Source organism: Pezoporus occidentalis, unplaced genomic scaffold, assembly GCF_034315485.1.
Source record: "Pezoporus occidentalis ecotype Australia unplaced genomic scaffold, CSIRO_AGI_Poc_V1 ctg1, whole genome shotgun sequence".
NCBI lineage: Eukaryota > Metazoa > Chordata > Aves > Psittaciformes > Psittacidae > Pezoporus > Pezoporus occidentalis.
Genome location: NW_026912778.1, coordinates 4,981,828 through 5,007,833, shown reverse-complemented (window position 1 = coordinate 5,007,833; position 26,006 = coordinate 4,981,828). Strand labels below are relative to the sequence as shown.

Genomic DNA, 26,006 nt, shown 5'->3' with positions numbered 1-26,006 from the left:
CCACACTGAACAGATCAGCAGAGGTATCTTATAATTTCTTGCAACCAGGTGATTGCATTTTTTCCTACAGGATTTAATCAACCAGCACAGGTTCTGGCTGTGAAGCAGGAAAACTGAAGAAGAGGGAATGGAACCAACTGCTTCTTGAAGGTGTTTCCTGATCAGCTACATAGGGTTGAGTGGCAGCTCACAGTCTATGAAATGAGCATAGGATGGTGGAATGTGGTTTTGATATGAATTTAAAATGTTTGAAGGACAGTTATGGAAGTAGTAGATGAAGCAGACTTCTTAAGTTACATGCAATACTTGCCTGGGTTCTAAAGTGGAAAGTGCATAAAAGAGCGGCTGCTTTTTGGAGAACCAGTGGTGGCAAGGACTGTCTGGAAAACTGCACAGCTGTGTTGTGATCAGTCAATATGTAGTAAAGGATTTCCTGGATGGTGGAATGCTGGATAAAGAAGAATGTTTCTTCTTTTGACTCCTAGCCTTTTTGTGAGTGCATGAAAGCTGCACTATTAATGATTGAATATTGAATAGTACCTGTTGGTTGATGCATAGCTAGGAAGCATAATATCAGGGATAGGGCTGCTTACATGTGTGGGGAAAATAAGGCTTATTGACAAGCTTGCATCTGTTCTCATAGATCCATATAGTCACCTAAATGGATTTTTTACTCTAATTTTGATTCCTCAAGAGTTAGTCTGTCATTAATTTCCCTAGTTCATGAAGCTGTTTATCAGGCAATTAGACAATGATTACAGAAAAGCCAACTTGTGAGCAGGGGGAAGATGAACATTCTTTGTACCCTTACAGATTTAGAAAGTAGTGGATATGCTTTATAATGAAGTGCTTAAGTGTATCAGTATGAACTGCTTCAGTTTGAATCATAGAATCAGACAATGAATCGTACAATAGTTAGGTTTGGAAAGGACCTTAAGATCATCTAGTTCCAGCCCCCCTGGAGAAATACTAAAACATAATTAAAAAATATTCCTTTCTTTGCTACTTAAAATAGTCCTAAGCTGTAAGTGATTGGCACATATACATTGTAAAAAATTTAATATATAGATACATTATTTAGCTAATGCAATGTTCTTTTTCTTCTGATAGCCGTCAAGGTAATGAATAAATCTGCACAAACCCAGGATCTGTATGTCAGTTCTGGTGTCCTTAAAGCTTTTCAATCACTGTAACCTGTAGAGGCAGAAGGAACACTTTTCTTCTAGCTGAGAGGCAAAATGCAAGATGTCAGATTTTCAACAGCTAGAGTATCTGTGCTGGACACATTGTGCTGGACACATTGTTAGTTTGAAATTGATCTACAAACAAGAAAGGACAAAGTCTCATGTTCAAGTATTTTGTAACCTCAGGCTGTCTTTAGTATTGCTACCAAGCAGGTTCTCTGTTGCCTTTGCAGCTGTTGAGAACATGTTCGCTCCCAGATCTTTACAAGCTGTACAGAACCTTAGTCGATGTTCCCAGTGTAGCAGATGTGCAGCATCACCATAATCTTGAAATAGATGATACGGAAGATGAGCAAGCCAAAGAAGGACCCTCTGATTCTGAGGATATGTGAGTGCATCAAGTTTATCAAGTATTTCTACAGGCATCTTAGATCCAGAAAATTTTTAGTTAGACACTAATGATTACACACAGTATACCAGTGTGGGGATTTTACCTGAAATTTTTAAATCCTGTATTGAGGCACCATTTACCTTGAGTCCTGTTCTAGAGAACTGAGAAGCTAACGGGATGTACTGCTTCCAATAGCTGTCTGGATTATGCTCCAGATTCCATCCACGGTGCTGTTCCATCTGGCTTCTGTACCTTGTGTTCTGCTGAAGCAGATCAAAGTTTATGGCTACCACTCTTCTAGAAATAAAATTTTACTTTCTTGAGTATTTCCTTTATTTATATGTTCTGGGAAACTCGCTCACCTACCTTCTCTACTCTTTGAAGCTCTACAGGGACTTCAAAGTCTGACCCTGGCTCTTGACTATTCCCTGCAGCTTGGGATCTGGTGTGCCTATTCTGATAACCTCTAGATCTCTTTTTGTTCCAGACACATTTTTATGTGGATTAGCAATGTTATACTTACCAGGGCTCTATAACAGTGTACAATACAATGATTTTGAAGTTATCTTACTAATATGTTACAGCACATCTTTTTACAATGTGGTATCTGTTTATCTAATCCCTATTCCCTTGCATGATACAGTGGTATTAGTGCTGTAATCATGTTGGACTGAGGACACCCATATTTGCATGCTTTCCCCCAGCTACAATGGCTTTCCAGCTTGTTGGCTTAACAAAAGAAATGAGCTTTTCCTACAGGGTTGGTCTTGTAAAGTATGAACTTTGTGAATTTTATATCGCTTTCCTTTAGTATGTTTGAGGAGGCAGATCCTGATCTGCAGGAACTCCGGGTGTCAATGGAGCAATTGCTTAGGGAGCAGCCTAGTGAGGAATTCAGTGAAGAGGAGGAATCCACTTTGAAGGCTAATGTCATCGAATGCATAACAAATGGTACAGAGCTGGATGAAGCAGATGAAAATAACCCCAGCAGTGAAAGTGCACTTAATGAAGAATGGCAATCTGGTATAATTTCTTTACACCTATTTATTGATGGTTAGCAATTCAAACGTGGAAGAATGTTTTTGCATTGTATACTTATAATGAAATAAAGCTGTAGTTAATAGGTTTGATACTGAAGTTTAAATACAATAATATTTAGATTTTCAGTGTTGCAAACTAGATTGTCTATTTATTAGACAGTGATTGGAAGACACTTTTTCTCTAGTTGTCTAAAACTTAAAGGAAGATTAAAGACTGTGCAAATCATATGTTTTGAATAATTCAGGACTGCAATGTAAGAGTGCAAAAGAAATGGCAGTTGACATGACTGGAGTATCTGGGATCCAGCTTACATTACAATTAACTAATTTTAACAGGCAGTCAAAAGGAACATGAAATTATTAATCTTCTTGTTAGCCCAAAATAGCTATTAATGCAGTCAAAAAAAAAAAAAAGTATGAGTGCTTTTAGCATTTTGCATTAGCTATACACTATGGTGTCCTGAAATCTCAGTTCTGTCTTTTAAATTCTGGTTGAGATAGAAGTGGTTTACTACTGGTGTAAAATAAAGCACATTTGGAAATGTAGTATAAAAAGATGTAGAAAATCAGCAACTAATCTAAAACACAGCTTTTGTGTAATTTTGGTTTGTTGATGACAATTTTAAAGAAATTGAAAATCTGTGACTATATCTGCAAGATATTACCTGTATAATACAGTAATATTTTAATACAGTAGTATTTTACGATAAAATAAATAGCGTCTTTCATTTTTTTGACAGTGCTACTGTTACACTTTGGTAACATACAATACGTCTGTTTCTGTGATCCTGCTGTTGTTGCAAGCATTATGGTTATTTGGTATCAGTGTCCCACTTTCTACTTTCACAGCATTTCATAAGAATTGCAGGTTTTGTTTAGTTGGGGTGAGGAGGAAGGTCTTCAGACCTCGGTGGAATGAACAGCACTCAAAACCAAATCTGGTCAAGATCCAGAAGTTAAATATAGGATTAGAAGTCATCTAATGAGTTTTTAATCCGTATACAATTTTTCATTCTTTTTATTTCAATTATAGTTTCTTATGGGTGTATTTGTTCGTATTGTGAATTGGGAATACAATTTGGTCAGGATTATACCTTACACTAGTCACATAGGAATTGAAAGTAGCACTAGTTCTTAATACTAACTCACAAATTCTGTGACCTACCAGGCAATACTATTTGATAATATCAAATATCAAAAGATTTGATAATATCAGCTCTGAAATCTAAAAAGTTGTATATTTTTTGTATATTTTTTCCCTGGGTAGGTAAGTCCTTTCATAATTCAACTATTTATTTAAGGAAGTATTTTTCTTGGGTGAAAACAGTTGGCATTTTATAATAGGATTTTACATAGGGATTCTGTGGGATTCTATTGCATAGGGATTTTACATAGGGATTTTTAAATAGATCCTTTTTTTGTTAAACTTAATATTTGACTTACAATAGGTTATAAATTTTCTGTAGCCTATAAGCAAAATCATGTTGATTTCTCTCATGTACTGGCATACTGAATTTGCTACGCAAAGGAGATGCACCCAGAAAAGAATGAGGGACTTTGTAGCTAAATTAGTACTGTTTTTTTAGACTTGCTTCAAAGAACAAGATGCATCTCAGTGCAGAAATGAAGTAACTGATTCTTAACACATGTGTTAAGACAGCTGCTTCAGAAAGGACCTCTTCTCCCAAGCATGGGACAGCCACCAAATCCTGCATCAGTTCCACCTCAGAAATAATGTGGGATGTCTATATGGAACTTGACCTAACAACATTGCTTTGCTAAATAGAAGTCTGCTTTAAGACCATACCTTGTTTTCCTTCAGTAAAATACCCTTGTGGGTTTTTAGAGGAGATAGCTAGAGATTCAGAATTTCTTAGGTGTCAGGAAAAGGACTGTTCCTACTTTCTTGCAGTTGTCTAGCGTTCCTGAGCTTACCTGATTGCATTACATTTAGAGGCCTGTGTGGATAATCGTGTTTAGGGACACAGAAACAACATTAAGAATGCAGAAAAACAGAGCAGTTTTCACTGTTGTTTTCTTTCTTCATAGATAATAGTGATGGAGAGATTGCCAGTGAATGTGAAGAATGTGATAGCATCTTCAGCCATTTGGAAGAGCTGAGATATAACCTGGAATGTGAAATAGGCTTCGATAAGTTCATTGAAGTTTATGAGAAAATCAAGGTTTGTAGAAAATATGTTAAGAAACACGTACCTAGGGCTGTTTACTGCGCCAGTGACTAACTGCATTGTGTGACTAGAATTGATGCTTATGTCTTTAATCTTTTATTCTGTTTCAACACACTAAAATATTAACCAAGAAAATGCCATACTGTTGAATTACAGAGAAACTTTGGGTTTAACCATGAATTGCGTTTAGTGAATCTGAACTACTTAATTCTATGCCCATTTTCATTTTGGCAATGTGGATTGTCCTTTCTCCCAGGCTATACATGAAGATGAAGATGAAAATATTGATATTTGTTCATCCATAGTTCAGAATATTCTTGGAAATGAACACAAGCATCTATATGCCAAAATACTTCACCTAGTAATGGCAGATGGAGCCTACCAAGAAGGTAATCTCTGGCAATTACAGCTCATCTTGCGCTGTTTCTTGGTCATACACTATAGGTTCTGACATACTTTTAAAAACATACCTGTGCTTTGTTATAGTGATTGGCTAAATTGGTAAAAATACTATTTTTCACAAAAGGTATTCTTATTCCTGCAATAAAACATGGCAAAGTTTGATATAGCACGCTACTCAGTCTGATTTCACAGCACATACACATGCAGTCAACTCTTAACAATAGGTGTCTAGGGTGCACCTACTGCACCACAATAGGGAAGGTGCAGTATAATTATTTCATATCTGTAAAATAGTTATGCAAACTGGGAAGATGGAAGTCTAGAATAAAACTTTCAGAATTAAAAATAATTTATCTTAATTACTTAATTTTTAGCTAAATAATATGGTACTTCTCCAAAACTATTTTTAATGGCTTGCAATGTTTCTGAAAAGAAAATTTCATGTTGCTTCTTCTCCTATAACTGTCATTTTCAGAAAAACCTGATGTGGAGGTACCATCCATCTTTGTTTTCAACTGGTTCAGTGATACATTAATTTATCTTGCAAGCCCTGCCTAGCATATCACAGGTTACTAGGCACACAGTTAGTTCCTGGACCTTTCAGGGTCACTCTGTGAAATATCACACATGATATTCAATGAAAAATGGTTTTGGTATGGTTCTTTTCCTCTTATGTCAAACATTTAACTGCAGTTATGTAATTTTAGATTTCTAATGATGAAAGTTTTCACTGGAGAGGTTAAAATGAAGAAATCTAAAATCTCAGTTATTTTTCTAGAAATCAGAATCATTATACATTGGTTTTAGAAATGCGTGCAATGATGTGCACTATTTAATGTGTTTCATTATTGAGAAAACATTCTAATACATGTTAACCAACATTTCTGCATCTTTTAAGATCTTTTACAAAAGTGTTGCAGTAACAGTGAATAAAGGGTCAAATAAGATGACAGCTTTCTATGAGTTTTATATATTAATGTATCAGGGGGAAAAGGTCTTAAAAACTAGTTTTATAAAGATAGTTAAAAAATTGCTAATACAAATTGCATTTTCCCAATTTTATTTTGCAAATGATATAGAACCACTCAGTAAGAATAAGCAATGCCATGTTCGTTGTATGCTGTGTTATAGAAGTATGACACAAAAGTGTCTGAAAAATATTTTTTTAGCAACAGTTTATTGATTTAATGACAGACTTGGAACAATATATTATAGAAGTTAGTTTTTCAAGTGTCCAAAGGACTGGCAATATAGAACAAGAAGAAAATGGTAACTCTAGTGTTACCAGTCTCTTGCCACTTTACCTTAAGGCTATTTTAAAACTAGTACTAAAAGGCTTAAATGCTAACTTGCTGAAACGCTGGCATACCAATTGAAAACTAAGTGAACCCTATTAAAATGAGCTTTCATCTTGCAAAATGCAGATTAATAGGTGGCTATTTTTAATAGCTTCAGTTCCAACTCTGTTTTTCACAAATTGGTGGTAGCATACAAAAATCTATGTGAAAGTAGTTCTTTACATTTCAGACATTTAAAGTACATGTAGTACTTTAGTACTGAAGTAACATAAACACTACATTTAAAGTAGTTCTTTAAATTTCAGACATTTAAAGAAAAAATGTTATACTAAGATGAATAGAGGACAAGTGAGTCACAAGCATGTTTGTGGGCTTCTGTCTCAAAAGTTTTGTACTCTTCAAATAAGAAAAGCTAGGGGGGGAAAATCTATGCTGCTCTTTACTAAGGATTATTCTAACTGAGGCAGGCTGCTTGAGGTGAAACTACCTTAAATTCACTAAGATGACATGTTGCTCGGTGTTTGCACACAGAGTGCTTTCAAGGCAGTTTGGGTAACATTCACCTCCTTGGTGACTGAGTTGGTGAAACTGGTACTACTGCTTACTAAATTGTGGTTTCTAATCTGTTTTGTAACCCCAGCTTGATCTGCTCTGTGTGTTTGTTGTTCCTTTTCACCCTGTCTCTCCCCTGCTCCTGTTTTTTACAGATAACGATGAATAAAACCTGACTCAGGAAACCCCCTAATGTTGTACTACATAGATCAGTGTTTGAAGCCTGCACATCTGAATAACAAATTTTAATGGAGAATGTAATATGGGACAGGAGAAGCAAGACTTCAAAAAAACAATGTCAGTTGTATGAAAAAGAGGTAAAACATGCCTTTTAAAACTGAGATATCTATACACCTGTGTACTCGCATATGCAGACATTAAATACTATAGATGCCCAAAATTGAAGAAAAAAATGAAATTAAAAAACCCCCCCTCAACAAAACCAAAAAAAAACCCAAACCTCAATGTCTCAAATTCCAAAAGAAATATAGAAAGGAATACCTATAGATATTCTGATACGAAACTGAGACCTATAATGTAAAAACAGCTTCTGCCATATCAACAGTTGGCTGGTACAGTTAAGCAATTGGAAGCATTGCTGTGCTGTGGAAGCACCCACATCTAGCTGTTCAGTTACATATTTACAGTAGCCTCTCTTTATACCTACATAAAGAAATTATTCCATTTTTATTGACTCTTGGGGCTCTGTTTTAGTAGCCTCTTGATCTAGTGGCCCAGTCTTGAGTATTTCACCTTTTTCCTAATAAAAAAATTAGTGTATTTTGAGGCTGAAAGCTGCTGTCACATCTGGAACATCTTAGTGGTGTGTCTAAATCAAGGCAAACTGGTACTTCAGTCATTTAAATGTCTGGGAATTTTTTGTGATTATAAAATTCATTTAGAACTAGAATACTTTTTTCCAATATTTTTATCTTCCCTGTCCCCAACCCCTTCCCAAGTTCCCAAGTATTTAGCTCTTTTGACTTTTGTAATCAATGATAATATATTCTGCTGTTGAAAGGAGTAGTTCATTTTCCAGTTTGTTTTTAAATTCTTCCTGTTACACTCCTGGCTCCAGCAGCCGTGGCGGAAATGAAGTACTGCAGCACAAGTGCTAGGTAATAGTTCTTATCTTTGGGCTCATGTATCATAGCTTGCTTTCCACCACCCTGAAAGAAAAAACGGGTTTCTTCTGACCTGCATTTCCTTGTTTCTCCTGTCAAAACAGTACTGTATGGGGCAGACATTAGGTATGCTGAAGTTCTCCAGTCATCTCCAGAACAGCTTTATTTGCTTACCCACACAGTAAGTCTCTTGTTATAAATCTGATGAACTATCAAACTTCCAACTGCACTGTTGGAGAAAAATAAAGATATTTTTAATTTTTTTTCAGCTACAGCCAGTCACAATCTAAAACTGCACAAGTTCCTTTTCCACCCAAGCATATATATATATATATATATTATTTTGAGCTGTCTAAATACGTACATGATTTTTGTATAATTGTTTTATGGTGTTGGTATTAAAGTTTTGCCCACTTTAAAGTGGTTGGTTTGTTGGTTTTTTTTAAACATATCAAATTCTTAAAGTTTGGTCTACCTCTGCTTCAACTGTATCCTGGGAAGCTGCAATGCGAATAAAAAATAATAATCATAAATGCCTTTATTAGATTAAATTTATATATCTCCTCCTTTACTTGCTAAACACCTCTTGCTTCATCTGATGAGAAACTGTGGTCGTTGTTGGAAACAGAGCTGGTTCTGTCCTATGCTGCTTTGCTTCTTCTGCCCCTTCCTTCTTTTGCTTTAAGGGGCTTTGGGTTTTTTGGGGGAGAGAGGGTTTGTTGTTTGTTTTTTTGGGGGTGTCTTTAACTTCCCACAGTAAATTTGAGGGGTTTTCACTAGGCTTCTCTTCCATTCCAATTTCACTCCTGAATAATCTATGCAGAGAAATGATCCTCATAAGCTACATCATCCATGACATTTAGCAAATATGCTCTATAAAGGCTTTAATAAAGAATGAGTTTGCATTATTTTCCTTTTTCAGGTTTGCTTTTCAAATCATACGTTTCCCACCTTTTGGGAGAAGGGAAGAGCCAAATCTTTTAGCTTTTAGAGAATGTACATTAACCATATAGGAAGAAAAAACTACCAATGGCTACATTCTGCATGCTGTGCGTTTGAATTTTTTCAAGGTGAAACAGCCTTGCTGAAGTTAAGGGTTGGAGGGGTGTTAAACTGGAATCATACCATAATTGACATGCTTCATTTCTTATGCAGTGCACTTGCTTGCTTCTGGTAAAAAAAAAAAAATGGAACTTGACAGACATAGAGCTTTTCATCAATTAATGGTTGAGCACAGCTTTTCAAGAATAATCTTCACACCTGCCACCCAATAGTGGACAGCCTTGAAATCCCTCCAGAGCTAAATTAAAACGGACACAGTTAAGTTTAGCAGACAAACCTAAGATCGCATTCAGAATACACGCCCCCAGCCTGCGCCAGGTGGCAGCATAGCAGCGAGCGCAGGAGTATATAGCACTCGCTTAGTGGATAACAAGCCTTTTAGCCTTTTACATAGAGCTCAGTTTCTCATCTGTCGTTCATGCAGTCATTGCGCCCCTCTTCCTGGGGGATAGGAGAGGGCATAGTTTGTCCAGTTTCCCCAGGTGACCAGATGCAAATTTAAATGAAACAAAATAGGACCCTTTTAGCAGAGATGTAATAGTGCATGGGATTTGGCTCTTACCTTTCTCCCAGCCAAGGGTGGATAGAAGCATGCCCTGATTACACTGCTGGTTTGGCTTTTTTCTCTCCACCAAATGCACCTCATCAACACTCAAATGAGGCCCGGCTCTACTTAGTTTTATTAACTGCAGTAAAAAGATGAATATAAAAAAGCAAAGATGAATATAAACACTTGAGTTTTCAATCCTTTTACATGGTTTTCTTCCCAAGTAATTGTGTGCTTTCTCAAGTCTTATTGTAATGCTTTTTCATTTGTGAGCTCTGTAGACTAAAACTTAGCATAAAACTGAAACTAGGGGCTTCCATTCCCAGAACATTTCTCCTTGCTTCTTTTATCACAGCAGTTTCGATGGAGCTGTTTGCAGAGTTTAAGTTTTAAAATCCATAGAGCTTCTTCCTTTAAATTAAATGTGTGCATTAATGCAGTACACAGTTCAGATGCATTTCCAAGTTGGTATGTTTTCCAGCTGAGCTGATGAGTTCATCAATTCAAATAGTAGCACTTTGAATGGTTGGTTTGTGTAAGAGTCTTTAAAACACTTCTTCAGCAGCTAAAACCTTGATTGAACTACTGCTGTAGATATGTTAATGGTAGTTACTTGTGAGACACATATACAGGCATTCAGTCGCTCCTGCTAAATTGCTTGCCTTGAGCACCTCTGATGTCGTGCAGTCTTCCACAATTTTATTTCCAAGACATTTTTAAACCAAGATGGGATTCAGCTACTTCCATTAACTCTCTTTTTAATGACACAGCTTAAAAACTCACAGAGCCAAGGACTTGGGAGTTTTTCCATGTCAGCTGCACAGCAAATGCCAAAAGCAGACGGGCTGCACAGTGGGACACCTCCAGTGAGGCAGCATTTGCTGGGCTCCAGGATGGCTGTGACAGCTCTTTTACAAGTCATCCCTGCAGCTGACTGTATCCAGTGTGGGGCTGGAGCGTTGGTGAGTCACTTCTGCTCAGTGGATGGATGTTCCCTTAGGGACCACAGTCAGCCAGGAGAAAACACAGTTTGGTTTTAAATAGTGATGTGGCTGAAGCTGATGCAGACATGCTCTGAGGATAATGGAACCATCATCATCAGGTCCTTGATGTACCATGGTTTTTGCTGTATCCTGCAGACAGTCCTGACAGTAATCTCCAGGGGAAGAAATGAAGTATGCATTTTTGTTGTACCCTTGATATAGGAATAAACTTCCGCAGACTTAATTTTTAGACAAAACCTCTGGAGTACATTTTAAATCTGTAGCAATACTTCAGGGATGCTGTTCTTTCTATCACCTTCCCCACCAGCAATCAAAAATTCTCACTGCTGTTTGTTTTATTACTACTAGAATTATTTTAAATGCTATCAGAGTAGTTTTGCAAAAGTAAGGTATGCAGCCTTTTTCTGAAGAAGTGATTGATTTGATGTGGATGCAGAGAGACAGAAAACCTGAGACGCCATTAATGATGAGCTAGAGCTGTACTGTGGAGCTACACCAACATGGCCACTGCTTAAAAAGTCAGGCTCTGTTTTATAAACTGCTGTAGCTCTTGTACTGCTCTAAATTCCATTTCTTTCTCCCTATTGGACTGTAACAACTCTCAAGAAAGATGTCTAAAAGACAGTAATAAAATGCATCTAATTTGCCGTTACTGCAGCACCCTTAGTTGATCCTTTCCCACTGCCGTTAGTTTTGATAACTTACATGCAATATTTTAGTCTTGCTCTTCAAGCTTTGCCAGATGAAATCAAAAGGTGAAGATGATGGCAGTTTAGCTTCTCAATAGAGTAAATTTGGACTTAATGCTGGATATACTTTCAGGGGTTTTAATTCTAAGAAATAGTATATTTTATTTTTTCATGTTTAACTATTTTAATTTGTTTCATAATGTTTTATAACAGTTTTAATGTTTTGCAACATATTAAAAAAATTAATATGTTTAATAGCCTTATTTAGTAGATCTCTATTTTACTGTTCGTAAAACAAATATATGGAGAATTATTTCCACAGCAGTAAAACATCTCCTATGGGATTTTTGGCTATGAATAATATACCATTTTTTGTTTCAGCTGTTGAAAAGCCTGACTGCAATAAATTGTATATCCTGTTCCACCCTGGACTTTAGTACATCGGTTAATGATCACAGTACCCTGAATAACTTAGCTCACTGTACTCAGTTCACTGCTGTGCCTCCTTTCCTCAGATGACCACTTCTGCCTTCTCTACATTGGGCAATCATGTTTGACCAGGAAGAGACTCCAGTGAATTCTGACTCTTAACAGACAGCATGGGTAAGCACTGCCAGTTGGGAAAGGGAGCACAGTTCAGCTCTGGCCAGCAACCTCTGCTAACCATGCAGTGACACTGCAGTAACTAGTTAACTAGTCTGCTCAGACCAGTAAGGGATGGATTCTCCACCATAAATACCAGTATCTAGCCATATATACAATAGTGGAGCATGTCAGATGGATGAGCCTGTCAATGGATGAGCATGGTTATAAAGCCTCCCTCCTCCCAGTAAAACTTAAAGCAAGCTTGAATCAAATCCCAGTGTGATCTGATTATCAGGACCAGCAGAATAAAACATGTGCCCACCCTCATGCTTTGGCACAAAGCCTAACGCCACTGATTAAACTGCTGAGAAGGTGGGTTTGAGCCAGGTCACCAGACTCTGAGCTGCAGCCAGTGAGGGTATGAACGCATCTTCTTATTCTGCCACAGTGAAAGCAGTCTGTATCAGAACGATGGGGTACAGCAGATGGATCTGTAACTTAAACCACTTTGTAATAGTTCCTAAAGCTCATCTGTCAAGAATGGTGCAAGGCTACTTAGGCAATTTTAGTAAGAGAAATTTATGTATGACCATATGATGTGAAATAGGCCTACTGAGGAGCAAAAGCTGTGTAGTGTATAATGTTTATCTTGCATTAATCAAGCCATAATGTACTTACTTAACAGTGCTTTTGTTTTCATTTGATGGCAAAACTCCCCACAGATGTTTTAGTCTGCTTACAGCAGCTAAAAATGTGGGAAATGTGTAACTGAAATAGTTTCTTTTAAAAAGTCAGATAATTGTGAAATTGCCTAGCTTATCATATGATAAACCATGGGGGCTTGTAAGAGGGATCACTCTAACCCATAGTATGAAACAGGTCAGATGCCTTCCTATAGACACTAGCTGTGACAAAGCTGTGATAGCTGAAAGTCAGAAGCCTTGCATACAAGGCATGTTAAGACATGACATGTCTCTCTCTCTCCTGCCCCTCAGTTCTGCATTTCTCGCTTAGTGGCATCTGAAAATTGTGCTGCTCGCTCACAGTGACACTGCTGTTCATGGAAACTGCAAGTACCTTGTTTCTGGAAACCAAACCCTGATGCTTTTTCAGCCTTGGGGAACTGTATTTCTCCGTCATGGCATAGCAGAGAGGTCAGAAGGCTTTGTGATCCTTGGACAGATCATGAAGTGAAGTAAATTCACAATGTAGAATAACAGAATAACCTGGGGGGAAAAAAAGTATGTGCTGGAATCATCTGGGAGGCTTTTATGCATACTAGACAATATATTCTATGCTGGCTTTCTATGACTACGTTTACTGGTACCAAGGTCTAGAATTAGCCAAATAAAACAGCAGGGAAGCCTTCTCTGTGTTTCTTGCCTCCATTCCTCACTAACATTTTTACATTCACTCACTCTCTGCTAATGGAAGCTGGGGGAAAAGTGCCGAGTACAGGACTAATGACATGAAGAAAAACACTGAAGGAAGCAGCAGGGAGGCCAGTGTTTCACCACTCTCCCTTCCTTGCCCAGGAACATTTCAGTGACCTCTTGACACCTCCCCTGGGAAACTTTAAATTGACAGGAGTATTTGCCAAGTAAATACAAAAAATGGCATTAAAATACTATTGTTTCTGACTTAATCCTCCTGAAGTCAGTGAAAGCAAGTTAAGGTTCCCGCAGCAGCTATAATGCACTAACCTCATTCTAGATGGAAGCATATGTGGACATGTATCGGGATTGATTAAAGAACACTTCCATGCACTCACTAGTATCCACTTGGGAAACAAAATAAAAATGCCAAAAATTAAGTTACAGTTTATTCCTGGATTATCCTGGTATTTTGGTTAAAACTTCTGTTTCATGTTATGCAACACTACCTAGAGTCAAAACTTCATTAATTTGTCCTATGAAAACATCAGGGGAAGGCATTTCATGTTTGCTATACCCTGATTGTTTATTCTGCCATGTTTTTTGCTGGGGTGAACTACTCAAGCATGACTGCTGGGACTCCTGGAAAATACTGTTCTGGCTTCATTACCTCCCAACTGCCAATTTTTCTTCTGAAATCTGACAGTCAGGAATGGAGGGATATCAGAGTATGCTGTATCTCAAGCATCTCCATACTATTTCTCCCCATACCTAGAGAATGCATCTGCTATCCAGCAACACTTGCTGGTCATTACTGACTCTGATCATGCTCATTAGCAGTATTCCAGGAGACACATCACTAAACTGGAGAGCTGTGGTTCAGTTCTTGGAATGATCCCTTTGCTTACTATTGCAAATTATTAATTATTAATGCTAATTATTTCATTTATCCTGCAGAGATAACTGAATCTATGTCCCTCATTACCTCCCCTCTTCATCTTGCCTTCTCTTTCCAGTCTTTTTCGCAGTCTTCAGTATATGATGCAACTCTGCTTCCGTACTCCCCATCCCTGTCATACAAAAAAGGAACAGCACAATTAACACCATAAATGAGAACACTTCCAGAATGCAATAACAGGAACATGCTTACTAATGTGAACTACCACATCAGATCACACCTAGCACAGGCCATTTGCTAACAACTGTTTTGAGCACAGCTGCCTGAGCTATATTTAAGGATTATAACGGGGATTAAAAATACATCTTTTTTCGTGTAGGTCTAGAGAAGTGTATCCTTAGAGAAGAAGAGTGGTAGAACAGCACTGGCAGCTTGCAGCAATGCTTGCAAACAGGTTTTTGGCACACTCAGCCATTGTCAGAGCTTGGTCACGTTAACATGCAGAGAGTTGCTGTTCGCATTTTCTGGGACATGTGGGAAAACATTACTTGAAAATGGGTTTGTCTATAGCTCATATAAAGTGCATATTTAAGAGGTATTTAAAGACTGCTTCTTAGCTAAAGGGATGGAATCCAGCTGCCTGTTTTCTTTGGCCCTGAGAGTCAGTTTGATATGATTTACATTTTCAGAGCTTGCTTCACAAAGAAAGAGCTAGAGGGTTGGTTTGGGGCCTTTTTTTTGGTGTGTGTTAGTGAGTAAATATTTTACAGCCCGAATTCCTGGTTCCACAAAATCAGTGACTCCAGGCTGTGGGACAGTGTAAGTAAGCACAAAGGCTGGAATTTATTGCTAGTAATGATCTATGAGATAAGATTTTCAACTAAGGCAGTGCAGCGAGGTCTCTTGCCAGATGTGTGGGAGTGAAAGTGACACAAATCTCCAGAAAGAAGAAATGAAACTCTTTGGCAATCACAAAGTGATAATGCAGCCTTGTAGCACCAGCAGCCTCAGAGAATTCATTTGGCATCCCAATGGCTTTATCAACTTAAAAACCAAGTCCCAAGCTTTATAGAAGAAATAAAAGTAGTGCCACAAATACTCCATAAATTTATCTCACTTCCTTAATCTTATTTTGAACAAGGAACGTTGGGTGGGGGGTGGGGGGTGGGGTGTTCTACAGTCCTCTGTTTGTAATGTACTGTGGTAGCAGAATGATACTGATTCTGGGGAACTTGCCCCTTTATTCCCTTACTTTCATCCCAATATAATTCAAAACTTTCCTTCAGAGTCAAGCTACATTGGAAATCCTTCCTTTTTGCTTCTAAGATACCACAGACAAAAGCGACAGTGTGCAGATGGGGCAATGATCACATCCAGACATCTGCTGACATCATTTCCCAGGTGTACTAGAAGTTGCAGCTAACTGAGGCTGCAAAGGAGCTCCTGTACTTATCAGGCAACACAAGAAGCATCATCTGCTCTCATGGGAATGCAACTTCCCTTGCAGCTGAGGACACATACCAAAAAGGGAGGCTTCGGTCTGAGGCTAAATCTTTACCTTGGTACAAGGATGCTGCTTTTACTAGTTTGGAATGGAAATTTTAGTGCACTTTAAATGCTGACCCACATTTTAATTTTTTTATATCCTAATACCCAAACTCTTACAAAAACCATCTCATCACTCACGGGTGATACCACAGCAGAACTGTTTGAGTGTGACAGAGATGTTTGAAAAGTAAACATGCTGATAATCTACTTGCCTGTCAGCTAGCTCTGCCCTAGCAGGCAGTTTTAGTAGGAAAATGCTATTTTAAGGAAATAAATCCTTTGAAAAAACTAGCTGAGCATGCTTTTAAGAACCAACATGACAACTCTTTTTTTTTTTGTGAACTATCAAACTATTGCAGCACTCAAAATTCTAAGATGGATTAGTTTAGAATTTAAACAAGCTAGCACATTCTTCGTGTAGATTTTGTTCTCAAAACACGTGACTGTCGTATGGAAAGCTGTCACATACTTATCCAGGAGCATCTTACCAGACCCTGCTCCTAAGCCTGAGAGTGCAGCTACATTCAGACTGTTCTGGAACAAAACCCAAACCAAGTCTCACTGCAGAGGAGAGGGAGGTGAAGGGAGTATGGTGCTTTTCAACAGGTTTCCTGATTTGCACAGTAGGAAGAACTGCAGGACTTGTCATAAAACACACACAAACCACAGTACAGACATATCATTGCTGTTACTATGCAATTCTCATGCTTTAGTGACCACAAAAGCACAAGGGGTTTTTAAGAGTTACTCTTCTGTAAGTGTACTTTCAGTCATTGCTCTTAGAGTAAGACACCAAGAATAAGGTGTTTGTTAAAACTTGCAGGAATGTCTGAGTTTTCATTATGTTGTCATGCAGTTGCCCAAAAGAGAAATAACATCCCTTAAATCACATCTGAGAGAGCCTATGCTCTAAGTGGACTTGAACATTTCTCATCTGGAAAGACTAAAGGGGGTACTTAATATGTGTTGAAGATACATTTGGTGTGAAAGTTGAAGAGGGCTGCCTGCTACTTTTAGAGGATGCTTTTCTGAGGATAGGGCTCTGAGGATCTGGCCAAAGATGTTTGCTCTAGGAGGGTCCATTTGAATGCAGGACCCCTCTAGATAAACTAGCACAGTGCTGTGGACTCTTCCCTGTGCATGAAACTTACTGACTGGCTTTGTCTGTCTGTCTCACAGGATTTTAGAGAGTGATGCTGCAGTGCATTCTAGAAATAACAAATGCATCAAAAAGAATCAAAGAACTCTAGACCTGACATGATGGATACAGGCTTCTCCAAACACCCACACTGTCCCTCCCTCCGCATAGCCCATGTGCAGAAGAGCCTCCGACGCTCCTCAGCAGTCCAGCCTCCTCCTATCTAATACTGTAATTTTTGGTTCACATAGTAAACGTGCCAAGTACCCAGTCTCCAGACATGCAGCTTCTTCCAGACACTTTGGTAGTGAGGTGTGGTAATTAAGTAAACTTCAATGAATGTTAAAGATCCTTTATGATATTATGGGTTTACTTACTTAAAAAGGAAAATAAAGATGTTTGAGCCCTTTAACTTGTCTCATCAGTCTAGAGTCAGTAACACAGTAATTCTACTTAAACATTTATACAATTATTGGGTTACTGTTCATATGAAACAGCTTTACCCTGTGGCTTGTACGTAGCCTTTGCAAGTGGAGAAAATATTAATAGCTTTTTAATAGCTTAAAATTTGCTAATAATAGAGCAAAGTATTAAAACGGCATGTAAGTATTCCAAAAAGTCTAGGGCAGCTAATAATTCTAAAACTATATCCCAAATCTCTTACGAATCTTTGGGAGACCAGATCTAAATAGAATCAGGAGACATCTAGAAAAGAACTGAATGGAGAATCTGGCATGCTGTGCCTCACAGGAGTCTCCTCTGAGGACACAGCACTAATTCTCAAGAGGCAAAGGAGCACCAGGACCAACTCTGCAGCCTCACAGATAGGGTCTGCGGCTTATCAGCTGCATGCAAGGAAGGAAAAAGGTAACCTGATTTTGGAATAAACTTCTTAGGAATGGAGTCTTACATTTCTGTACCTCTGCTAAAATCTTCAGAACTGTGCAACCTAGTTCGATTTCTTTACATGAAAATTCTCCTTTGCTTTTTCTTTAACCTTGTTTGTAGTAAGGCCAATTTCAAGCTGGCTGATTAATGAGAAGCAGGCGCTGCATTCCCATCAGTGCAATGAACCCTTAAATCAAGTCCTTGACCAACTACACACACCAACACCTAACTGCATTTCTCCAAGGTACAGCAGTGGACACTGCAGCTAGGGGTTGTGGATCATAAGCCCAGTGTTTTCCTGTGACTAGCCTGGTGGAAATGTCTTAAGGTGACAAAGACCTTGCCTAGACCCTGAGAATTTGTAATGTGTTTATTCTTCAATGCCGCAGCCACTTCTGTTGCATATTCCCTCATTGCAATGCAAATTATTACAAAAGCATCAATATTTGCAAAGGTACAACCCCAGCTTAATGTTTTCAGAGAGAGATAGTTCAAAACATTAATACTCAAATGACACTCTCCTCAAGAAGGCTAGATGCCTAGGATACAGAATAAAGATGTGAAACTAGAAGCCAAATGTGTACTGAAACCACAATTACCCATTTCTCCTGCCTCCTCACAAATACAGTACCAGCAGAGATCCTTCTGGCAAGATGCAGAAGCCTTAGAAGTACTTTTGTATTACAGTCACTGATCTGGTTCACAAGACAGAAAGTGCAGCAGGGGCAGCACAAAACTCATTTTGCAGCAAATTGACCGGGTCAGTATCAACCACACTGAGCTCCATGCTTAGAATTCCGCTAACAGTGACCAGGCTGGGAATTTAAAGCTGGCACTAACTGCAGCACAGACATCTTGTTGCAAAAAAGAATAAAAATCAAACAATCCGAAACAAAATCGCAATTCCCTCAAGCCCCCCAAAACAAAACCACACACAATCCTCAACTCTTTAATGAGAAAGGAACAAAGTGATTGAACAACAACCTTGCTCATTTCTGTCAGAGATTGCAGTTGGCTGCACTTTACTACCTGCTGTACTTGCCAATATAAAGACACCACTATCAACATGGGCATCAGCGATAAACTCTTAGTAAATTGATGGCAGTGGACATTTTCTGTGGCTTTCGAAAGGAAATCACCACCACATCTCCAGAGGCGAGAATACTGTTCCATTTTATAAGGAAATTAGATGAACCTTTTTGGTTGTGGACATTACAATGGACTAATGTGGACATTACAAGAGCAGAAACATCATTCTTTCTGACAAAAAATAGCTATAAAAATAGTTTAGTACCAAGAATGCGTCTTAAAACAAAAGCATGCTTACTCTTTCCAGTACAAATAATGTTAAAACTTAGTCCTGAGCCTACAAATACAAAAAATTCAGACTATGACTGCTACAAGACAGTATCTTCTGTTATAGTTCCTTTCTGACAGGACATAATACCTCTTGTTCCATGATTCTTATTACCTTTGAGTCTTTTGTAGTCATCTCAAGATTTTAAGGATAGAATTCACAAAAAAGTGAAATACGCCTTCAGATGTTTATTTGCACAGGCCAGGATTTCTCTACTCAGCAATCACTCAGTTTGATTTTATGAATCTAAGTATACAGACTGCTAACACGACTTTTTTAGGCACATGGGTTATCCTGCCATCAGGGTCACAATCTTCAGGGACATTTTGTAGTGTTAGAATGGAGCTTGGACCTGCTTTCACTTTTTAGAACATTTTAGTTCATTTAAATGCTTTTGCTCTTTCATGAATTAGTTTACAAATGTCTGTACAAATACACTGCCTCACATTTTAAAGACAGATGAAACACTGAGGTTACTTGGAAATGTGGCAGAAACAGGAATTGTTGCAGTATGAGTCAGGGAGGATTAGGAAGTATGATTGTTCGGGCAGAGAAGGCTGAAGACGTGTAGGTTGGTTGGCATACAGAAGTAAAAGAAGGTACTGGCAGTAGCGAAGGAGGAGCACAGAAGACAGTGGGTTTATTGCACTAAGGATGCTGGATATGGAACACAGAAAAAAGGAAGAAAGCAGGTGTTACCAGTTCCGCTACTGACATTTTGTCTTTTCCTGCTCTGCCTATTGCCCTTTGCTTCTTCCTTTACCCAAAGGCTTCCAGATGAAGAGAAACAACATATGCGGGGGGGGGGGGGGGGGGGCGGAAATAATCAAAACGGTTGTGCCTGAAAACCAACTTCAGAAGTACAATTTATTACAAAATTATACTTGTTTACATATGTTTTCACAAATAGGAATGAATACTGATAGACGTAATCAGAAATGTGGGGATTTGAGTAACTAGGGAGCCTCTTCCTTCAAATCCATGTTTTTAATGGTCCTCTGCCCTGTGCAAACTCTCCTTTGCATCAATAACTTCATAAAAGTTGTGTAAGGAACCAATGAACTGTACATAGGAATGGAACGGTTTCAAGAAAGGAGGTCTCCTGGTGTAAAAATGTGCAAAGCGTACAGTTCCCTGCCTGTGGCTGGGAGTGAGAACGAACAAACGCTTCAGTGTAATAACAATCTCGTTCCTTTCAGTCCTGGCGTCAACTATTCCAGCCGCCCCGAGCCAAACACCTCATCCATAAGGGGGCAGTGGCACACATCAGCACGCACGCCCCATTTTACATAGATTATACTTGTTTGAAAATTAACTGCTGCTGCGCAGGAAGTACCAGGTTTATCGGTTACTCTTCACAAGGTTTACTGCTTTGGCTCGTATTCTGCAATAGATCTAGCATTTCACAGAATAGACATTAAACATTATCAAAGACCAGCCTTGATAGAAGACTGATCTTTTCATCCTGCTTCCCTGAACTTTCATCTTGCTTCCTTGATGCACCACCTGTACTGTAAATTCCTCTCCTGTTTTAATACATATTTTACATTCCTTAGGCAGCAAACAAAGTTTAGACAACAATTACTGTGTTGCTTACAAAACTGTGCTGGAAAGAGTGGCAAATTATTACCTTGTACCCTTGATGAGATCTTTTGGAATAGCTGTGGCCAAGAGGGAAAACCAATTGTGAGATGAACTTTCGTTTAGATTTAACAAGTCCCTGGTTCTATACGTACAGACTATCCTTCTTTCCATAGTGGCAGCACTGACATGGCAAGACAGAGAAATACTACAAGACATGGGAACATTCTTAAGTATCAGATGTTTATAACCTTCTCTTCTATTTATATTGTGATACTCCCTGGAAAGCACAGACACAGACCAGAACCCCATCTGTATCAGTTTCCCTGAACTCCAGAGTCCATGGGGGAGGAAAGTCTATTTCTTAATGAACTGTATATATTTAGCACATTCAGTATTTCTCCTAGAAACGCAGAAATCAAGACAGAAAAGCCTGTCATGCTATCAACTTACACAAACCTACACAACCCATGGAAGAGAAAAAAGCTTTTTATATGCAGACAAAATTCAGTAAGAATGACAACAAACTTCAACAGCTCAAAACCAGACAGAAGAAGGAAGCTTTCAGATTGCTTCCCTTTTGATTTGCAGCTGACAAGATGATTAGCTTGAACTTACACACTTCCAGGTTTTTTTTTCACCATCCATAGACAAGGTGATTCATCTGATTTAAGAAGTGTGTGGCTTAAATTCCTTTTACTGTTTTATGGTAATTTGTAAGTACCTCAGTATTTACTTCCCCCTTCATTCCCACAATCCTGTATAGAAATATTTCACCCGAGACGCTTCCAAATCAAGCACTTCATACCCCCCCCAGCTCAGGTATGCGTGTCAAAAGAGACACGCACCAATTTGCGGCAGGTCCTGACCTCACCTGATGATTTAATTGCGCAACGCTCACAAGTAACTTTGTGTCCTCCCGAGGGAGGCACGCACTCCGGGATCAACGCTTCATCCCGCCTTCCACAGCGCAGCCTGCGACGGCCGGAGAAACCAGGGCTGCGCCCGAGGCTGCCGCCTTGCCCTGCCCGTACCCACCGCCACCCGGAGGCGGGAAAGGCCGCGCCCCTACTTCACCCTGTCCCACATTGAGCTGCACCCTCCCAGCCGGGAGCAGAACCCGCACAGCCGGGGACGTGCCCGTGTGCCCCGCCGGTAGAGGCCTCCCCACCCCACACAAGCCGGCTCCGCCTCAGGAGCGTTTTCTTGGCCGGCTCTGGGCACCCCGGCTCCTCCTTCCGTGGGGCCTGGCAGCCGCAGGCCTGATTCACCACATAGGGCGGGGTTAGCTCTTCGGCCACCACAAGCTCTTCGCTTTCCCCACAGCCGACCCCAGCCCCAGGTGCCTGAACGGAACCCCCTCACCCAGCAGGGCGAGGAGTGCCTCCCTCTGCGAGGCAACAGATCGCCAGTCCCGGAAAGCGCCCACCCGCCACCCCACGGTACTGGCAAGAGGGTGGTGTGAGGGGGGCTGCCGGCCCGCTCCCGCCCCCAGCTCTCCCGTGAGAGGAGGCGCCGCTGCTGACGGAACGCGGTCAGGGCCGGGCCGGGGACCTCCCGTCCTACCCTCAGCCCCCTCAGCGGGGCGGTGCCGGGCGGGGCGGTGCCGCCCGTCGCGTCAGCCCTGCGCTGCGGGGCGGGGAAGGGACGTGGGGGGAACCGAGCTCAGCCGGGTTTTGGCGTTACAGTGGAGGGAGAGGCACTGGTAGCGGCTCGTTACGGAGACAAAGCCGGGGCGGCGCGGCCCCTCCGGCGCCATACGGTGAGATCCGGGTGGGGGACGGAGAGGGGCGGTGCTCGGCCTCCCGGGGACCCTCTCGCGCCCCTGAAGGGTGGCTCGGTTCGGCGGAGGGGCCGCAGGCCCGACCCCCTCTTCCCTTCACCGTCGCATGGCGGGGTGACAGCCCTCTGCCCCGGGGCTGCCGCCGCCTGCCCCCCGCCCCGCTGCCGGGTGCGCCTCCTGAGGAGCCGTGTCCGCTCACCCCTCTCCCCGGAGGGCCCGCGGGGCGGTGCACGCCGCCTTCCGGGGTTTGCCTGCTTGCCCGCCCGCGGATCGCTTTTAAAGGGGGGAGTGGGGAATCATAAATAACTAGAGGAGCCGGCGTGGTGCAGAGCCGCACAGCAGGTAGGTGGAGGGATGAGCGCCTCGACACGCGTCCAGCGCCCGCGGAGCCGAGCGAGCTGCTTCCCCAGGCCGGCGGTGGGGCTGGGCGGAGGCGCGAAACTTCGCCCGGATCCCGGCCTCGGCACCCCCCGGGGGTGGGACGGGGCTGCGCGGCCGGACGAAACCTCCCTGTCCCTCCGGGAGCACCCTCCACAGCCCCGGGCTGGGACTGCCTGACCGCGCCAAGTACGCGGGCACGTATCTGTGGGCACTGCCGAGCTCAACAAGCTGTGTTCTCCCTACGGAGCAGCCTGGGATGACTTCCTGCAGAATGATGATTTTTAGGGGGCTTTTGGTGGTGGGATGTTTTTCCCTCCCTTTCCTAGCCACTCGCTATATACACTTAAGCTGGCTGAAAGCTTTCCTTTGCTTCTGTGGCTGCAAGCGCATTAAACACATTGCTTGTGTTGTCCTAGCGATATGGCAGTAGCACTTCCTGCTGTAAATCACTTCGCGATAGTTTTTGAAGCGCTTAAAGGCGGCACTGTAATGAACCGTCTTGTTCAGTGCCTGTGGTAAGCCTAAAACCCTGTGAGGTAGAGGCTGTTTCCAGGACTGATGTGAGTAATGTGCTGCCATTACTTTTCACAGAAATGATAGAAACATGATCTGCTATTGGCTTGGTCTTGGCATAAATGTAATTCCCCCTGCTATGTCCTGCTGCTGTACACTTTGTTGTTTTGGACCCAGTTGTAATTGCTTTTGCCATCTTGTTGTAAAAAATAGCCGATTTCAAAATGTTCAGAGGTACAGGTGTATTAAGCAAGAACTATGAAAAGTAAGCTTTATTATAATGCTGTACTGAGGATAGCCATTCATTCTGGAATAATCTGATGAAAATAAAATCACCCAAGATTAAAATCTGTGGGGACTTGAATTTAAAACCCTTAGCTCTTAGCTGATTATTTTAACTATGGATCTATTAACGTAGATTGTTATTGTTGTTATGATGTAGTGTTATTTTGATGTTTCATTTATTGCATCTACTGAATTAGTCTAGGGAGCTTTTTTTTTCTCTTTGTATGAACATCTTCATGTAAAATATAGTTTTTCTGCCTCTTTTTCCCATATTAATACCTTTTTTCCCCTCAAAAAATTTCAGAGCATGGTCAGAAGAGGGATGGATGTAACATGATATCCTTGGAGGGCTCAAAACACACACATTCGGTGAAGATTTGTTTTTTTGGTTAAGTAATACAAAGAAAATGGATGAATCAGCTTTGCTGGATCTGTTGGAGTGTCCTGTTTGCTTAGAACGCCTTGATGCTTCTGCAAAAGTCTTGCCTTGCCAGCACACGTTCTGTAAGCGCTGTCTGCTGGGCATTGTGAGCTCCCGAAATGAGCTGCGATGCCCAGAGTGTAGGACTTTAGTGGACTGCAGCGTTGATGAACTGCCCAGTAACATTTTGCTTGTTAGACTACTGGATGGCATCAAACAGAGGCCTCGAAAACCCAGCACTGGTGGTGGGACTAGTAGCACAAATGCTTTAAGGGTACCCATCAACACTGTAGCTAACTGCGGATCAAAGGACCTGCAGAGCTCTCAAGCTGGACAGCAGCAAAGGGTGCAAGCACGGAGCCCTCCTGTTAGGGTAAGTACTATGTGATGACCATATTTTGTTGCAGTCACATCTTTTACTTCATTGTTCCAAAACAGTTGATAGCCTCAGCGTCAGTATAAAGTCAGTCAGAGAGCAAATACAGCAAAACACAAAGTATTTTTGAGACTTGCAGCAGAAAACATCAGTGTTCTTATCGTATTGGTTTACTGTTACGTAAATACCAGTAGTAATACTTCCTTATTAAAACTCTCAGTTGTTGAGGTAAGAAGAAAAGCATCTCAATACCTCAACTGTCTTATTAAAAGGAAGACAAGTAGAAGATCATTCATGTGGAAAGCTTAAATAATTGTTAAGGATAAACATTTGTGAAAAACACTTGCAATTGTTCTGGCTTTGTCAACTGCAAGATAAGAGATTCTGTCTCTTGCACTTTCTGTAATGATTCCAACTACTAGTAAATTTCTTTTGAATTAGATGTAATGAATGTTGAAACATGACCAGGGAAGTCATGTTCTTGTTGAAGTTGGTAGAGGTTTTGCATTGGCTTCTAAGGAGCTACATTTTTATATCTCTTCCTCTTAAAAAGAAATCTTGGCATTACTGTGGTCTAGAAAGTTATTTGTACTCTCAGTCTTCACCCCCTCTTTAATTAGGTTTTCTTCAAAGTATTTTTTTCTGAGTGCTTTGGAAAATCTAGGTACTGGGATGGGAAGAGATTGCCTTCTGTCTCTACTCTTCTTCCTTCCTAGGATCTGTGCAATCTGTAGACTCTATCATACCTTATAATCAAGACTCAGTAGCCTCATTTATGGAGACTGGAGACTGTATCGGGTAATAGTTTTATGAGATGACTGTCCTTGCTCTGTGTTAAATGACAAGACAGAACAGCTTCTCTGAAAGGTCTTGCTGCCCACTTTGTGAAACTTGCATATTCAGAGTTCCTGTGTTTGGAGTTCCTGAATGGTTTAGGTGGTTTCCTTCTAGGAAAGTTTAGTTTATTTTCAAGAAATATCTCAAGATGCTCCAACAATAGGGCTTAAAAATGTACTTGGCTGGACTAGTCTTGATTTTAAAGTATACCTGAATGATTTTGTTTACTTACCCAGTGAAGGAAGCATTACACTGATTTGTCCTCAGTTGTAGTTACATGGTTGGAATCTAAGACATCAGATACACCTCTTCAGTTTCCGTGAAGATTTCAAATGCAGGTGTTCAGTTTGATGGTATTGTTTTCCCGGTTTGGTAGGGACTCTCACTAGTCCTTTACCTTAGACTGTAAAATAATAATTATCATGCCACTTCCTGTTACTGAATTTAGTTCTATATGTAGATTACTTGGTGAGGGAGGAGAGAAGATGATGGGGGAGTGGGTTTCATAGTTTGTTTGGTTTTTTTTTTTTCTTTCTTTTTATTTCAGAAGGTCAATCTTA

General features: G+C 40.5%; 2 protein-coding genes across 13 annotated transcripts in view; both read left to right on the top strand.

Annotated features, from left to right (window-relative positions):
• NEK1 (NIMA related kinase 1) overlaps positions 1–26,006 on the top strand; it is a 181,081-nt gene that overhangs the window by 32,821 nt on the left and 122,254 nt on the right. For 10 of the 11 annotated variants that reach the window (XM_062620811.1, XM_062621283.1, XM_062621113.1 and 7 more), the window contains 5 exons: positions 1,418–1,572; positions 2,387–2,598; positions 4,665–4,798; positions 5,061–5,193; positions 7,212–8,600. The exons of the other annotated variant lie outside the window; for it this stretch is intronic. In XM_062620811.1, the coding sequence (XP_062476795.1) occupies positions 1,418–1,572; positions 2,387–2,598; positions 4,665–4,798; positions 5,061–5,193; positions 7,212–7,225 (648 nt within the window). In that variant the 3' untranslated portion in view covers positions 7,226–8,600. Of the gene's footprint in view, positions 1–1,417; positions 1,573–2,386; positions 2,599–4,664; positions 4,799–5,060; positions 5,194–7,211; positions 8,601–26,006 lie in introns of those variants that run through there. 11 annotated transcript variants of the gene reach the window in all.
• Positions 22,383–26,006, top strand: part of SH3RF1 (SH3 domain containing ring finger 1) — an 81,507-nt gene continuing 77,883 nt past the window's right edge. Inside the window, exons 1-2 of one of the 2 annotated variants that reach the window (XM_062621646.1) lie at positions 22,383–22,612; positions 24,117–24,606. In XM_062621646.1, the coding sequence (XP_062477630.1) occupies positions 24,220–24,606 (387 nt within the window). In that variant the 5' untranslated portion in view covers positions 22,383–22,612; positions 24,117–24,219. The other variant, XM_062621721.1, reaches the window with a different exon arrangement.